Source organism: Gobio gobio (assembly GCF_949357685.1).
Source record: "Gobio gobio genome assembly, chromosome: 18".
NCBI lineage: Eukaryota > Metazoa > Chordata > Actinopteri > Cypriniformes > Gobionidae > Gobio > Gobio gobio.
Window position 1 is genome coordinate 12,793,318 of NC_137111.1, and position 18,097 is coordinate 12,811,414.

An 18,097-nucleotide genomic window follows, 5' to 3' on the forward strand; every position below is an offset into this window, starting at 1 on the left:
GTGTTTCTGAATATCCAGCTGTTTTTAGTGACTGAAATACTGTGACAGGTGCATGAATCGCTGATAAATGGCCATTTGTTCACATATCTTATTCTTCTTTTGAGAGGTGATCTAAATATCCATGGCTTGAAACAGATGGAAAATTGACAGGTCTGTGCTGCAGTTCTAAGGGTGTTTTGTCCTCCAGGTTTCTATGCCAGTCACGTCACAGAAAACTATAAAAAAACATTTGATATTGAATGCGTTATATTTATAAATCTCGCTTGTTTTGCCATCTTGGATTGATTTTTTTTTCATTGACCTTGTCACACTGATCCTGATGGTATTGCCTTCTATGCAAAAGAATACATGTGATGCTAATTTAGAATTTGGCCAAAAGAAGAATTCTCAGAACAGCCTTCACGCTCTGGGCGACTATGATGCTGCCAACATAGACAGCTCACTAGATTTTGGAACCGTGTCTGTATATAGTGATACTTACCAACACACTCTGGTTGCATCCCACTCCATGTTAAATTTTCTAAACACGTTCTCGTTGTTGAGCCGAGGATGTGATAGTTTTTCCGACATCTGAAGAATATTTTACTTCCGACCTGAAAGAAGAGAGTTATTGAGACTGAAATCCTGAAACCAAAGGAGCATAACCTGTAATTTACTCAACTAAAGGACAGGAAATGATTGAATGCCATTTGTCCTCACCTCAAATCCCTGAGCCTGGACTGGAATTCCATATGCTGGAGTTCCGGGATCCTTACATGCACTGTTGGTTGGATCTACAAATAGATGTTCACACCTTTTATAAGAATTGGTTAAAATTTAAGGTTAAACTTTACAATAAGGTCCCATTATTTAACATTTGTTAATGCGTTAACAATGAGCAATACATTTGTTACAGTCTATATCTTTGTTTAGGGGCGTTTTCAGCTAAAAATGTAAAGCTTTTTTATGTTTTGGCCATCTATTTAGACGACAACAGCAGTTTGGGTGCCTGAAGACTTGAAAACTTTTAAAAACGTGTTTGAAAGTGCAGGTTTTTTTAAAAAAAATCGTGTAAATTACCTTATCATGTAAACTACAAAAACACAAATTTGTGAAAACAGTGATGTCATGCACATGCATATTACATGTTCAGTCTACATCTATATGCATAGTGCTTCTTTACAAAGTGACATCGCCAACTACTGGACTTGCATGCATAATATATGGAAATGTATTGTAGTGTTACCAAATGTATTTATTATCCAATTATTTATTATGAAAATAATAAAATACATACTAATAAACAATACAGTGCCTTAAAAAAGTATCACAAACTCACACATTTTTTTTATGTTGCTGCCTGATGTTAAACTACTTTAAATTCCTTTTTTTCCACATCAATCCACACTCCATACACCATTATGACAAAGCAAAAAACAGATCTGTGACAACTTTAAAAGGAAAAACTGAAATAAGTACATTGCATAAGTATTCAAACCCTTCAAAAGTAACTCAGTACTTAGTTAAAGCACCTTTACAGCCTCATGTATTTTTGGGTATGATGTGACAAGCTTTGCACATCCGCATTTGCAAATGTTCTGCAATTTTGAGAGCACTCAAACTCTGTGCTTAGACTGGGCAGAAGGTTCACCTTCCAACAGGGCTGAGGTTCTGAATACTCTGGACTAGGTTTTCCTTATACGGCCTTTAGGTGCATTTTTTTTGTTGCAAATTCCAAGTGGATTTTCATGTCTTCACTAAGGAGAGCAAAAAAGCCCAGATCTCTGGAGAGTTGCAGTGATATTTGTCCTTCTGTAAAATTCTCCCATCTCCATATATATGATCATTGAGCTCAACCAGACTGACCATCAGCTTTTAGTCATCATTCTCTCTAACCAAGGCCCTTCTCCATCGATTGCTCAGTTTGACCAGGAGGCCAGCTCTAGGAAGAGTCCTGGTTGTTCCAAACTTCTTCCATTAAGGATTATGGAGGCTACATGCTTCTGTGAATCTTCAATACAGCATCCTTTATTTTGTAGTCTTCCCCAGATCTCTGTCTTAACACAATCCTGTCTCTGAGCTCTGATATGCCTTTTCAGCTGTTAGACCTTTTATTGTGAGGTGTGAACCTTTCCAAATCATACCCTTTCAATTGAATTTGCACAGATTAACTCCACTCAAAGTGTAGTAACATCTACAAGCCAAATTGGAATGCTCCTGAGCTACATTTATGCAATGTAATTTTTTCAGTTTTTTTATTTTTAATATTTGGAAGAATGTTTGTAACCAAGCAGATCTCGGCAGCCATTGACTACCACAGTATTCCCCCCCCCCAGTATGGTAGTCAATGGCTGCTGAGATCAGGGCCGGGTTTCCCAATAACGATGTATCTTAGCTCTAAAGAGCGCATTCTACGAGTGAAGTTACGATCACTCGCAGCAATTCCACGTGCGTTTCCCAAAAATGTACTTAACATGAACGCGCGAAAACGCGCTCTAAGTGCTACTTAAGAGTCGCTGTCCATTTGCGAAGTGCTGAAATATAACCTTATATGGAATCGTTTCCTCTGAACGTTTCACCTAATAATTGTCATCTGATGTGGATTAGCAATCAAAACACGTCTAGGCTATATAAAGCAACTACCTACAGGCTGAGGCACTGACAAAATGGCAGAACAAAAAAAAAACACGAAAAGATACATTTCAAAAAGACGAAATAAATATCCTCATTTAATTCAGATGTGTAATTATAATTTTTTAGTTTGTTACCTGCCCTCAAAAAAAAAAAAAAATAATCCAGTGATCATAAAGTCAGTTTCCACAAAAATTTTAAGCAGCAGAACTGTTTTTTTTAATCAACATTGATAATAATGAGAATATTAAAATAAAAATAATAATAAAAAAGTGTACAATAAAGTACAATCAAAACCTTATAGTATTATCACAATGCACTTGAATAGAGTTAATGGTGTAATCTGCCGGTTGTCCTGTAGGTGACCTCATAACCTCATGTCTTCTTACGATACACTTTGAGCTTTACGATTACTCCAGAGCACTTGTAGATCTACGATCATTTTCAAGTGCTACTTAAGTTACGATGCTTTTGGGAAACAGACCTTAATATTAAGATCATTCGTACGATTGTTTTTACAATCAACTTAGGCTTACGATGCTTTTGGGAAACGCAGCCCTGCTTGGTTACAAACATTCTTCCAAATATCTTCCTTTGTGTTCAGCAGAACAAAGAAATGTATACAGGTTTGGAACAACTTGAGGGTGAGTAAATGATAACAGCATTTTCATTTTTGGGTGAACTATCCCTTTAACATAAGCCAGTAAAACATAACAAAATATGAAAAAAATGAAGGGGTCTGAATACTTTTGCAAGCCACCTAATGCATAATGTGGCAAAGGGAATCCCATTGCGTTTTTTTCCAAGGTACATAGTGCCTCACCAATGCAAGAGGGCTGCATCCCACTCCAAGAACCATCTGCCTCACAAACTCTTCTGGAAGAGCCCACCAGCAGGAACAAAGGTCTGCAGTAGAATGACACCTCTGATTTGTAGGTGAACTGCTGGCCCTCTATGTAGCCCTCTGCAGGGGTGCCTGGATCTCCACACAGCACAGCTATAAAGGACACAAGTCAAAAATTTAGCCCGCTAGTTCTCACAGTATCAACATGACAGTTCAGATACTTTCAGCGTACTTCACATTTACATTTATGCATTTAGCAGACGCTTTTATCCAAAGCGACTTACAACTTGGGGGTACACGAAGCGATTGGTCATGAAGAGTCGAGTAAGTGCAACAAGTGCCTGAAATACTGAGACCGTGTACATTGCTCAGTGTAGCACAGGCTAGAGTAGGGAGGGAAAAAAGGGGGAGAAAGAGGAAAGTTTTTTTTTTATTTAATTTTGTATGAGGTTAAGTGCTCACGGAAGAGCTGAGTTTTTGACTTATGACTTTTGAAAATTGTTTTGAATTTTTTTAATTCAACTTCAGTGATGAACTGTGTTTGTGTGTTTGAATGAAACAAACTGCAGCAGTCAAATCACATTTCAGTAGCCAAACTGTTATAATAGTGCTGTTTGCTTGTAACCCCATGTGTTTCACTTATTTTTGAGGTTTATTTTAAGGCATTCAGAAGCTTTAGCATTACATTTGAGAATGCCAGGATCAACAGATGGCAAACTGAAAGTGCTACTAGTAAATTAAAGCTAATATAGATACAAAAATAAGCCAAAAATAAACAAAACAATTGAATTAAGTTTTTAATATTAATCTTTTTGTATTAATTCATAGTTCAGGCATGAAACTATAACCAAACGCTGATTGGTTCTTCCAACACCATGGCACCAGCCAATCAGAAGTACTTCCGAATCCACGTAACCATACTGTATATATCCCAGCGTCACCAGCAGAGATCTGGTACGGTGGTTCTAACATTTCTTTCAGCAGCCTTTCCTTTTGATTTGTTATTTTTGACAAAGCTGAACAAATTATTGTATTTGCTCAGCAGCAGCGTAGCAGGTCTCGTCTCAAGGCTATGTACATCCCATGCCCCATGCCAATAAATGCTGGTTGAAATAATCCACTCCGAGAATTGTCATGATTGAAATGCATTTACTGCTGAAAGAAGAGAGTCTGGAGTCTACGTCTGAAGATTGAGAAGGTTTCTCACATGTAGGGGAAGTTGAATCCATCAAATGCTTGTGTGTGAGTGCCTTAATGACTGCCTTGTACATTAGGACAAATGTTTGAACTTGATTCTAGCAGGTATAGTTAGCCAATCAGCTAGACTGCAGTATTCAGGATGAGTTGCATTGTGAGGTATAGAATGTTGGGAAGGCCAGGATTAGCTGCCACTGCATAATTTCACACTATAGACCATGTACAGTATATTAAATTATATTATATTAATTCGATTATTAATAAAGAACGTGACACCTGCTGGCGTGGTTTGTCTGTGTCATTCACCTTTAATTTTTAAGGCCACACCCCTCCCACTTTAAAGAAAGTTGATGTGTGGGTGCTGGTTACGTTTTTGCATGACCAATTAGTATAATGACATTGGTAACACTTTACAATAAGGTTTCATTAGTTAACATTAGTTAATGTACTAACTAACTTGAACTATCAATGAACAAAACATTTATTGCAGTATTTATTCATCTTTGTTAATATTAGTTAATGAAAATACTGTCATTCATTGTTTGTTCATGTTAGTTCACAGTGAATTAACTAATGTTAACAAACACAACTTTTGATTTGAATAATGTATTAGTAAATGTTGAAATTAAAAATAATATAGATTAATAAATGCTGTAGAAGTCTTGTTCAATCATAATTATTTTTAACTAAAGTAGTTAATAATATTAACTAATGAAACCTTATTGTAAAGTGTTACCATGACATTGGTAATACAATGTAAACAATATAAAGTAGCCACTTTTTGTGTCCTCATGAACAAAATGGTTTCTAAGAGATCGGTTTGAAAACCATTAGGCCTATGGAGAGTCCTTGTAAACCACATTTGCAAGTATGTGTGTGTACAGGTTTATCCCCTAAAGTAAAACCTGAGATCATCACATTGTGTGGACCAGCCAGAGGTCCTAATGAGAGAAATTAATTAATAAACATACTAAATGATGTTTGAATATGTAAAAAGATTGTAGGGGTTAGGTTTAGGGACAGGGTTAGGGGATAGAAAATACCCCCTAACCCAGTCAGTATAGGTCAGTATAAAAAACAAAAGTTTATGGTAAGTCCCCACAAAGAAGCCCAGTTGTCGAAGCGCACAAGGGATATTATTTAAATGTTTTCTGTTTCAGGAATATTACTTGATGTTCACTGAGTTATACTGTTTATTGATGCTTCTTAAAGGAGCTGCAAACAGCCTGGTTTAAAATAAGACAGAAAACACTCTTCAGCTGTGACTGTATTCACAATATAGCACAGCCTCTCATACCTTAATGCTTACTTTACATGAAATCAGATGTTCTAAATAATACATTATTAAATGACAACATACACTATATTGCCAAAAGTTGTGGCATGCCTGCCGTTACATGCACATGATTTTGAATGACATCCCATTCTTAATCCGTAAGGTTTAATATGGAGTTGGCCCACGCTTTGCAGCTATAACAGCTTACAACTCTTCTGGGAAGGCTTTCCGCAAGGTTTAGGAGTGTGTTTATGGGAATTTTTGACCATTCTTCTAGAAGTGCTTTTGTGAGGTCAGGCACTGATGTTGGACGAGAAGGCCTGGCTCGCAGTCTCTGCTCTAATTCATCCCAAAGGTGTTCTATCGAGTTGAAGTCAGGACTGTCAAGTTCCTCCAAATGTCCTCATTAATGTCTTTATGGACCTTGCTTTGTGCACTGGTGCGCAGTCATGTTAGGATCTTGAAATTGTCCAAAATGTCTTGGTATGTAACTGATATATGGTATGTAGTCTGTAGCTATTGACTCTGTAGAAGGTTGGTGACATCTGCGCACTGTGCACCTCAGCATGCGCTGAACCCGCTCTGTGATTTTACATGGCCTTCCACTTTGTGGTTGAGCTGCTGTTGTTCCCAATTGCTTCCACTTTGTAATAATACCTCTAACAGTTGACCGTGGAATATTTAGTAGTGAGGAAATTTCACGATTTTATACACCTGTGGCCATGGAAGTGATTGGAACACCTGAAATCAATGATTTGGAGGGGTGACCCAATACTTTTGGCAATACAGTGTATATACACAACCTATGGAAGCTGGCAGAATTTAACAGAATATAAAATAAAAAAGGTAATTGCAACTTTTTTATATCACAATTCTGGTTATGGGCAGCTCACAATTGTAAGAAAAAAAAGTCAGAATTGCGAGAATAAAAAGTTCAGAATAGCGCGATATAAACTCAAAATAGCGAGGAAAAACTCGAGTTTATATCACAAAAACAAGTTTATATCACACAATTCTGACTTTATAACTCGCAATTGCAAGTTTATATAATTCAAATCTATCTTGCAATTGTGAGTTTATATTGCGAGATGTAAATTCGCAATTGCGAGAGAAAAAAAGTCAAAATTGTGAGATAAAAAGTTTACAATTACCTTTTTTTTATTCACTGCCGGAAACAAGCTTCCATACATGGCAGCTTGACAACCTGACATTAAAAAAAATAAAAAATAAATCTACAGTAGTTCTCAGAGCACATCCTTCTTTAAATCTTATAATTAACACTTGTCTGAATATATATTTTTTGTGATTTTATTGTGTTCATTGTGTCAAAAGCTATTATAAAGATGATAAAAAAAAATTGTTTGGAGGATAAAATTCACAAAAATGTTTCTAATTGAAGATCGTTTTGAACGAGGAGTTTGAAACCAGCATACAAAACTTCTGGAGAAAACAAGCATTTGACTTCTAACTTTTATTTACTTTGACAGTCCTCATGACATCTTTCAAGTGAGACAACTACATAACTAGCACTGTTCTCCTCTATATATAATAGCGTTTCTTGGCGTGGGTACTTACAAAATATATATTTTTTTCTGACACTTTTAACAAGGATTTTTTGTTGTAACAGTTGACATTGTGTCAAAGGCTTACAATAAAAGCCAAAAAGATTTAACAGCAGATTCTGTGCATGCACCTCATACCTTTCACGCTGCATGCCGGAAAGCCAGGCTACTTGAGGGATCCATTTGTGATGTGTTGACACTTGTATTGAAAATGTCAAAATAGGTTTTATGATGTGCGTTAGCTGCGTTTCACACAATTTCAGTCAAGCCATGAACCTTCCATCATAGCGACACAATACTCCAAACACAACAACTGCAGCCACAGAAAATATCAACTTGTAGCCCATATACGTATTTAGAGCTGGACGGTCTCTACCATCTTGACAAATTCCTGCCATCACATCATATATTTACCATTACATACATACCATTTATTCTACAGAAGATGCATTTGCATGGGTATCAGTTATCAGGATTTGTTTTAACTTTAAATGTGAAGAAAATGTGAGAGTGACCACTAAATTTACCTTGCATTTTGTAAATACATCTTTCCACAAATTTCTAGTGGACAAAAATAACTGCAGCCAGAAAGTAGTGTGAACTATATTAGCACAAAACGAACTGTACTTATATCTGTCACAGCCTCATTTTCATTTGTAATTAAATATGCTGTCTACTGAAGCAAAACATATTGTTTACATCCTCTTTTCATGGATGTGCTAATGGGATTTAATTCTGTTTTCTGTTAATGGAACAGAGAAATACTTACGCAGACACTGAGGGATTTCACCACGCCATGTGCCGTTCCCTTCACATGTGGCTATTCCAGGAGAGGACAACTGGTATCCTTCAAAGCAGCTGTAGGTAACACTAGAACCCCACTGCAGGTCTGAGCCCTCCACTTGCCCATAGCGGATAGTCGGAGGCTGGCCACACATGATGACTGAAAAACACCACCACAACCAAGTTGAACAGAATTCAATATTCAAGAACTGGATCAATTTATTTTCATGAGATGGAATTAGAATTGGACACAACACAATGGATGGAATTACAGAAATGTAGTATTTGACCCTCTGGTGCTCCTCGCATGGTGGTCAAAAATGACCACATTTCAATGAGATGAATGTACTATATTTTAGTTCAACGATTTTTTGGGGATTTCATGGTACTAAATTATATTTATGCAGAAGTTATGATACATTTATCATTTATTATCTGTTAACCACATTTTGAGCACAAACCTAAAAATGAAATTTCCAACAAATCTTGAAAGCTTTGGAGACTTAACTTTGGCCTCTTTTTTAAGAAAACACTTGGTAGATTATTCAGAAGTGAAAAAAAGAAAACAAAGAAAAAAGTGAACTTTAAAAAAACGTATAGAAAACAATTTGTGTTCCAGCTTTGAAGTTGATATCTCAAAAAAAAAAGAGCTTTCAGTAAGATTTTGATTGGGCGCACTACCAAACGTTTCCGCTGGATGGAATTTGTTTCCCATTCATTTCCAATGTGGTCAATTTTGACTGTGAGGAGTACAAGTGTGACTATTTTTTTCATAATTCAGGGTATATACAGAACTTCTTAAGTTGAATTTAATACCTTTTACTACCTTTTTTACTACCTTAAAAATATTTTTTAATACCAGCGCGACTTCAAGCTGCAACTATAGTAGCGTAAATGAAATATCTTTCCAAATGGAATAACATATTGCATCACAATGTAACAAGGTCATTATAACTTAACATCAACTGCCCACAGAGATGAGAATAGAAATAAAGACAGAAGAGGAAGGAGACATCTTCTTCATAGTTCGTGCAGTGTACAGAGGGAAACAAGAGCAATTTTCACGGCGCAAATTTTTTTTCTTTTTCGTTTTAAATCATGAAGGCGAGTCAGTGGATATCACACAAAAACGCAATGTGCGCGAGAGTCGGTGGTCTCAAACCTAGTCAATTATTCACTACAGAAAGTGAAAGTAAAATCTGACAAGCTTTCGGCGCATATTCTCACAGAGACAAGAGATATCTCTTTATTTATATAAATCTGCTTTAACATATGCTGATAATGTATAGCCTATAACTGTCTGAATTTATATTCTTAATATTTCTCTTGTGGCCCATATTGTGAAACAAATTAGAAGAGAAGTATAGGCCCATTTCGTGTTAAACAAGTTGTTTTTGAAATAAAGCTGCTCTTACTTTCTGATAATACTGATATTATTGTAGTGTTCTGACATATTATAGACTGATAATCATTTTAATTATAGGCCTATAATTCCTTGTTTAATTTGGCAAAATGTATTTAAATTATGAGGAGTAAGCTAATCTATCTATTCTTTTATTATGCAGCGTCGTTTATGCATTGATACATTATGAAATTATCACAGGGGCAAGTTAAAAGTAATATCAATTTAATAATAAAAGTAAGCCTACCCTAATAATAATAATAATCATTTATATACATAAATGCTATATCCTCTTGATATCGATAGCTGATGCATTTGATAGGTTATCTCTCTGTTATAGGTTTTTCCACATATTTCACTCGTATAGTGAGCAGACAAGTCACGCTCGACGTTCCGAGCCATGGTGTGAGCACATAAACCGTGAGCTTTGGCTTTACATCATGTGATCTACTCGTATAGCGCATGCGATCTACTCGTATAGTGTGAGTAACCTTGCTGAAATCGCACCGTGTATGCCCAGCTTTAAGCAACTTGCATATATCGAAACAGCTCTTCAATGCCATCGCTCAAATATAAAGAGTGGTGTTTAGTTGCAAGGTCTAAACACCTCAGCTCGCAATGTAGCGTTGGTGATAGGGCATAGCGTCTGCTGTCTGACGTCTGTCACGCACCTGTTGATGCTGCTGCTAGGACTAACGTTACTGCTGACTGCAGTGGTTTGAATCGGGAGAGCAGTCGGGGTTGAGGGCAAAGCAGTGGGGGTTGAGGGCAAAGCAGTGGAGGTTGAGGTCGTTGATGCATCCGTAGCGCAGAACATTGATATGGGAAGCTGATCGCTACGTCCGCGCATCCTAGCTTGGTGGCTGCTATATGATTACATGTGCGATTTGACGCCATTCACCCCCACCCAGGTTATATTAATTGTCTTCTTGCAAACGTGGCAATAAGCCTCGCGGCTGTTGCAAACTACTGGCCTAAGCCAGTCTTTAAATCGTGAGTCCTCCAGCCAGAGGTTCGAGAACTTGCATTTCCCCATGCTTTAATTACTGAATGGAAGCGAGCACGTGTACATGCTTGGCAGCAAGCCAGCCGGGTACCCAGTTTGTTTCAGCGCGCGCGCGAATGAACACCAACTCACATGATATCGTGCAGGTCCTACTCTCATCATATAAATAAATCCACGCAAATTTTAGAAAAAAAGGCCTGTACTTAACACTAATTGAAAATTTATCTAAAAATAATTGGGCTCGAAAATGTAATACCTCGTCAGATGACGTTTACTACTTTTTACTACTTTTTAAATGCCCTTAATTTTGGCTAATTTCATTTACTACCTTTTACAACCCCGCGGACACCCTGTAATTAAACCTTTTTTGTGTTCACATTGTATGTTTGTATAGGTTCACATAGCAAGTGCCAAAACTTTTACTAATTTTCGTACCATTCTGATTACTAAAATCTAAAAATGTTTGGTCAAAAATGACCACATAGCACCAGAACAGTCACACTACAGAAGATTTTCATTGGACCAAGTTTTGTGATGAAACATGATTAAATTGATATCACAATTTTAACTTTGTGATTTGTAGAATAGATCTTAACTGATTGCACACATTTCTCAATACTGTAAATAAAGAAATATAAACAGATTTTAGTTTTGATATAAAGCAACACTTATCTTTAAAAACTAAAACTGACATCAATAATTTGCACAAATTAGATAATTATGGAAATGCACTCTGCCATCATGGCCCATACAATTAAAATACATTTAATAAAAGTAATTAAATACAGGTAACTGATGCTTAAAATATGAATATGAATGCACGGTGTAATATTTTAGGTGCTATAACTGGACAGCATGTTCTTTTTCCTTAGGTTTGACAAATGCATTTGTAAAAGTTTCTTGTAAGGTTTTTATTTTTTTTACATATCATACTGCAATAAAACCTATAAGGTGGCATTTCAAACTCTGATTATCAATACAAACTAATTTTTCTGCAAATGCTACATGTAGCATTAAAACCTACACTTGCAGCAGTGCATTTGAATTTCATTTCACTGTCCTACATTCAAATTGAAATTCCACATTCTGTTTGCTACCTCAGTTCAAACGAATGGATGGATCTAGAAGGCATTTTAAAAGGCATTCTGAACAGCCGACAGCCCTGATTTCATCACCATCATTATTATTGACTGAAGATGTGTCCAAACCCAACACCTCCTTCTTTCACTTGTTCAGACTAGGGAAAGTGAGATCTAAAAGCACTGTATGCTAACAAGAGGCTTAGAGTTATTTATTTTCTTTCCTTGATCATTATGTGTTGCGTTTGCTAACAGGAGGAAGTGTATTGCTAACAGGAGGAAATAATGATTAAATGGGCTAAAACCACTCTGAATATCAAGCATGCATCACAATTCTTCCTATTTCCGAAAACAAATATCTGGTATTTTCTAGAAATGATCGTGAGGAGGCCGAGCTGTCTTCATTGCACCACTCACTAATTTTATTCTGACATCTGATAACATAGATCCTACACATTTCATGGCAACATCTCCTTGGAGTTCGTAAGTGAATAATCTCACTTGCCAGGCAAGTCAAAAAAACAAAGATCAAAAACATCTGAAAGGCTTTTGATGTTGAGATGCTAAGAACTCCACAATATTAGTATATCTTTTAAAAGCTCTCATGATGCAGTTTGCAGAGTGACAAGAAATGCTTCCTTCTCTGCCTGCAAAGAAAGAAAACTGCTTCCAGTACATTTAGGAGTTGAGCTTACCTCTGCAGCTTGGTTTGGTCTGATTCCAAGTGCCATCTTTGCTGCAGCGTAGAGTAGATGAACCAGGGGGCTCCATCATGTACCCAGGGTTACAGCGATAGTGAGCGGTTTTGTTAAATATGAACTCGTTTCCAATGTAAATTCCATTGGCAATTGGACCAGGATCCCCACAGCTGATAACTACAAAGGGAGAGAATCAGCTAGACTCAAACGTTCTAGAACATTCTTTATTAATTTATAGGGCTTGAAAATAACATTTCATTAAAGTGATTTCTAAGCAATTAAATCATTTAGAACTGAGCATAACTACAAAAACTTCCAGTGCATTCAGAAAGTATTTTGACCAAAAATGTTTCCACATTTGTTATGTTGCAACCATATGCTAAAATGCTTTAAATAGTTGTTTTGTTCACATTCCATACCACTTCATATGCATTGGCAGTTGTTATTAGTATCCATTTATTTTAGGATGATACATTAGGGATGCCACAAGATCTCGCGACGAGATGTGATGAGATTTCTCGTCGAGCGAGAAGCTGTGTCGCCATGACAGAGTGTGAGGGTGAAATTAGCATAGAATATGCCACCGCTACGTTTACATCGTTGTTTTGCTTTTTTTATAGAAATAAAAACAATTCAATTCGGTTGGATAGCAGTCGCTTCAATTGAAAACTATTGTAAACGTTTGTTCTGCTCAGCCAGTGCGAGCTGCGGAGTCTCGCACAGTGCAGAAATAATCGCAGTTCACTGATCACGTGACGAGAGTAGGGTGAGATGATTGACAGGACCATGGTGGAGGATTCATACGCAACAGATAAGCATCTGATAAATGTATTATCTTGTACAGAGAATATGTGCGATTACGAATCCAAAGCGAAAGCAAATGCATGCTCCCTGATTCGCGCAAATTAAGCACTCAATCAGAGTTTCACCCGCAGAAAGAAGTCAATAAAACAACTTGAGAACAATATGTCACTTAACATTGCATTTACCTCAGGAACGTTATCCAATGTTCACAGTTTGTTAGCCATAAAAAGCACTGGAGATGAGCTTATTTACTTATACATTTACTTACTTAAAATACATTTTAAGTTTATGAAAACTACCTAATGTGTAAGTTATACAGACATTTCAGTTTTTACAATAGCCTGTCTTCCAGTCCCAATATCAAAGCTATCTAAGGCTGGGCTGTGTAGTTGTAACTTCCTCTTACCTCTGGTCTCTGTTTTGGTTTTTGTTTGCTCTTTGAATATTGAGAGAGTACTTTGATTATCACTTATTGTTTGCACATAAGGAATTTTTGTATTTTATTTTGTTATTTATACTGTTCTTATTTATGTTAAATTTGTGGAAAGGAGTTTAATTAGAAGGTCACGCACAGCCTCATTCAGAAGTTCTGGAAGCTCATAATTCATGTACAGTAAGGTCTGAAGAGACTCATGTGAAATCATACAGGGAAGAAGTCAGTCATTTACGTTTGTTTGTTACAGTGCTTGTATATTGTTGTCTTTCAATGCATTTTATAATTCATACTCAGAAAGTAGAACTGAAATGACATTCATTAAGATAATGAGTTAAAACATTTCAAAATGCTCGTCATTGATGATTTCTTAAAAATACTGTGCAAAAATCTCTTCCCGATCTCATCTCGTCTCATGAGCTAACTGTCTCGTCACACCCCTATGATATATCACCCACTCAAAGCAACATATTTGAAAAAAGCTGTACTTTCTGAATGCACAGTATATTCAAAGTTTTCCATGACTTTTGGGTAACATTTGTGTTCACAATATCTTAATTTTTCACCATTGTGTAATTCCAAATTTGGGACCAAAAGTCAACACGTGAAAATGCTTACAATTTGTATTTTTCTCATTTATTTAATTAATTTTATTTTTCATTTTAAATGTTGTATTTTTCTTTCAAACTGTATTATCAGATTAACAATTCAAGTGAAAAATGTATACGAAATGTCAGAATGTCTTAGTATAACTTGTTTGCATATGATGTCACATCCCTGCTTTGCTGTGGCATGAAATGCAGATGGAGGGCAGGAAGCAATTTTCTACATAGGAAGCACTATCACCAACTCAAAATGCTGTTTTGCGTTGTTTATGGTTGCTCTAATTGCTCAAACCGAAAAACCACAAGGAGCTTTTATCGTTTGTGTAACTTTCATAATTTTTTAACTGTTAAGTTGTTGCCTTTAATGGCGTTTTGCGTCTGCAGTTACTAAAATTAATATTAGGCTACCTGCTAACTTTTTGTTTTGTTTTTGACTTGGTTAAATATTCACATTCTTCATGGAATGAAGTTTAATTGTTGTCATTGTAAATATTTACTTTCCCATATAGCCATGCAGGAGAATCGGAGACGGTCACATTCAGCGGACAGACACCGACACACTTTTAATTTTTTTGTATCTATTTCAACAAATGACAACCAAAATCAAATCCCTAGAAGCATGTGAACAGTTTTGAAGTGGCTGCGTAGTTATGGTAATTCACAAGCCGAGTGAGAGGCATACTCGCAAATGTAATGCTAATTATTAAACCAAACAAAATATAAAAATTTCAAAAACACTCAGCAATGTGATTGTTTTATTGAGTGATAGGGTTTAATCAGTGACATTATTACTAGATTTGCTATCCGCCATCTTCCCGTTACCTGCTCAGCCTGCTTCCTGTAGTGTTTTTACATGAAGAAAAGGTGATAATTGTATTACACTATCCAGTTTTCTCCTTGAACGATGATGTGAGTTCTTATGGCAATACTTGATTCAGCATGAATGACCTACAATGGCGACATTTTTCACAATCACAACAGAAAATCAAAATAACCCACATGGAAATAATCTATATGAACATATATGTTTTAATGTAGGTTTTGATATAGGTTTTTAATATATGTGACATATATAAAATTGGCCGTTTTTTTATGTACATATATGCACGTGCATACATATACCTATATAGGTACATATATGCGCGTATATATGCACCTATATGTTCACCTATTAACTTTTTTGTTGTTGCTACATTTAGACTGTAATGACCTTTCAGCCATATTCATCTAGAAACTGCATTTAGACTATACTGTACAGAAAACATTGCATTTTGCATTGCATTTGGTGGATGTAACGGTGAATGTGTGGATGTGTATGAGCTGTAATGTGAATTTTGACTTGAAATTGACTTGACTTGAAATTGGAAAAAAGGCTTGACTGACAAAATAAAAAAAACGACAAACCATTTTGTTAAACATTTACTTCTTTTCCACTATCTTCATGCAAGAAATAATCGACCTTGTAAAACGTGTTCCTTTCAGGAAAATGTGTAGACATCATAGCTTTCCATCTCCTCTCACCTAATTGCCATAGTTAAATTCCATAACATGCCAATTACATGTGATACCAATTTCACGTGTTCGCACATACATAAGTTCTTGCATAATTTTTTTCGTTAGTTCGAAGTTATTTCATTGATAATAGATAATATGAGCTAGGCATCATGTATGACACTTGCCAAAGTGAGATATGAGCTACAAAATGACCAGATCCTGCCAAGAGCTATATAGGAGACATATCTTGTATGTATAGGGCTTATATGTGGATATACAGAAGCAATACAGGAGACCTATATGACCTGTATATGCACATATATGCACCTCAGTTCAGCCTATATGTGGCATATATACGCATATATATTTTCATATATGTGCATATATGCTGTATACAGTATATGCAGCATATATGTGCATATAAACTGCATATAGGTTTCACATATGCGCATATATCCTCATATAGGTTCTTTCCATGTGGGAACCTAAACTCACAAGTAGAAAGGCAGCGCAATATAAACAAACCAGACCCATAACTCAACATGGTGTGATGGCAGCTTCACATACTCTATATGTACTGCCTTGATGGCAGGCAAGTCTTTCAATTCAGTAGAAAAATCGGTCCTCTTCATAACATACGGATCACGTCCAACACATGTTGTGATTTTCTGCTTATACCTTTCTAAACCAGCACAGTACAGACTTTCCTCCATCTAGTACATTCTGCTTTTCACTTCCTGCCCTCCATCTGAATTTTGTGCATCATCAGAATCACGTGTCTGATATTGATCTATTGATTTTGACCACATTTTGCTTTAATGACAGCAGTACTCAAGCTCCACAAGTTTGTATAAAACCTGATAATCATATCCAGTATGATGTTCCAAAGTGCACCTTGTGCCTAAATAGAGTCAAAAACATCTGACCTTTCACAGAAAAGAATTCACATGTCATAAATTTGATCAGTGACCTAGAAATAGTCTTGTGTTCATTTTGAAAACGTTGAAAAAGTTTTTCGCTTTATCAAGGCTTCAATTATTTTCTGCAACCTAGATTTTCAATGTGGTATCAGACTTTTGGACCTGACTGTATATTTTCCCGCAACAGGCTATAACATACAATTTATATCATACAGCTAAAAGTGCTTTATGGAAAGATTCCTCCTGTTGTCGCTCCCCTGATGAAACATATGACGAGTTTAATCTTTGTAAATAGTGGTGGATCACATGACTTGTGGCAGAACTATCAACTATCAGTGCAGCTCCTAAAGCACACAGAGTACATTGCATAAGCAATACTTGTATAATTACAAAACCAGGGTAAAACAATTAGCTGTGATTAAAGAGAGTAAAGATTGCTGTTCTGACCGATGCAATCTGGTGCTGAGCCAGTCCAGGTGCCATTGGTGGTGCAATGGCGAGTGGTGAGGCCAGAGGTCTTGTAGCCCTCCCAGCAGGCATACGTCATCGAGTTAGAAAACAGCATCCCGTCACTGAAGACGATCTTGGAGTAGGCTGGCGTTCCAGGGTTTCCACAGGATACAGCTGGGAAGGTAATCAAAGACCAAAGAAGTTAAAGAGAGAACTCCAATATGTTAGGAGTAAAAAGACTGCGGCCCGACGGGACTGAAAACGGCAGTCAAGAGAGAAGTGCTTCTGTGAAATATATCTAAGGGATAGCACCACAAGCAAAACACTTCAAATCACACCACAAGCACCATTTTTTACAGCCTGGAGAGTGTTGTTGGCAAGGTAAATTAACTTCCAATTCCAATTAGTTTGAGCTTTTGACGATTTTTTTTTTTTGCTCGTACTTTGAAGTGGCGTTTTCAGATAAGGGCGGTAAAGATGATACACTCCAATGTGGTTAATTAGAGTTTGGATTCTAATAGCACAGAGATGCGTGACAACCTTAAATTGGTCGGCCGTCCATACAGCATTTTCACTATTATGACGACTCGCGTGCAATAGAATAAATCAATTATTCATTTTCATTGCTATTGTGGAAACAAGGAACAAGCAATGAAGAGTGTTTATATGCATCAAGACATTTTCTAGTGTAATAATTTCAATTTCAACAGCATTTTGTGAATGAATGAATAAATAAATAAATAGAAAACCGAGTGTTGGTTAAATTGTATTGATCATTATGATACTGTGATACTGATTACTTTATTTTGCAGCCCAGGGTGTTGTTGGTCAAGTCACCTTCATTTATTTAGCGCATTTTATAATATCGATTGTTTCAAAACAGCTTCCCAGTGCTAATAGGAAATGAATGGAAGAGAGATTGTTTTGGCTGTAC

The 18,097-nt window shown here is 36.4% G+C and overlaps 1 protein-coding gene across 2 annotated transcripts in view; it reads right to left on the bottom strand.

Annotated features, from left to right (window-relative positions):
* LOC307142376 (CUB and sushi domain-containing protein 1) overlaps positions 1-18,097 on the bottom strand; it is a 787,545-nt gene that overhangs the window by 17,366 nt on the left and 752,082 nt on the right. For both annotated transcript variants that reach the window (XM_079843154.1, XM_079843155.1), the window contains 6 exons: positions 17,161-17,337; positions 12,455-12,634; positions 8,259-8,432; positions 3,434-3,607; positions 700-773; positions 482-593 (listed from right to left, as the gene is read on the bottom strand). In XM_079843154.1, the coding sequence (XP_079699280.1) occupies positions 482-593; positions 700-773; positions 3,434-3,607; positions 8,259-8,432; positions 12,455-12,634; positions 17,161-17,337 (891 nt within the window). The remainder of the gene's footprint in view (positions 1-481; positions 594-699; positions 774-3,433; positions 3,608-8,258; positions 8,433-12,454; positions 12,635-17,160; positions 17,338-18,097) is intronic.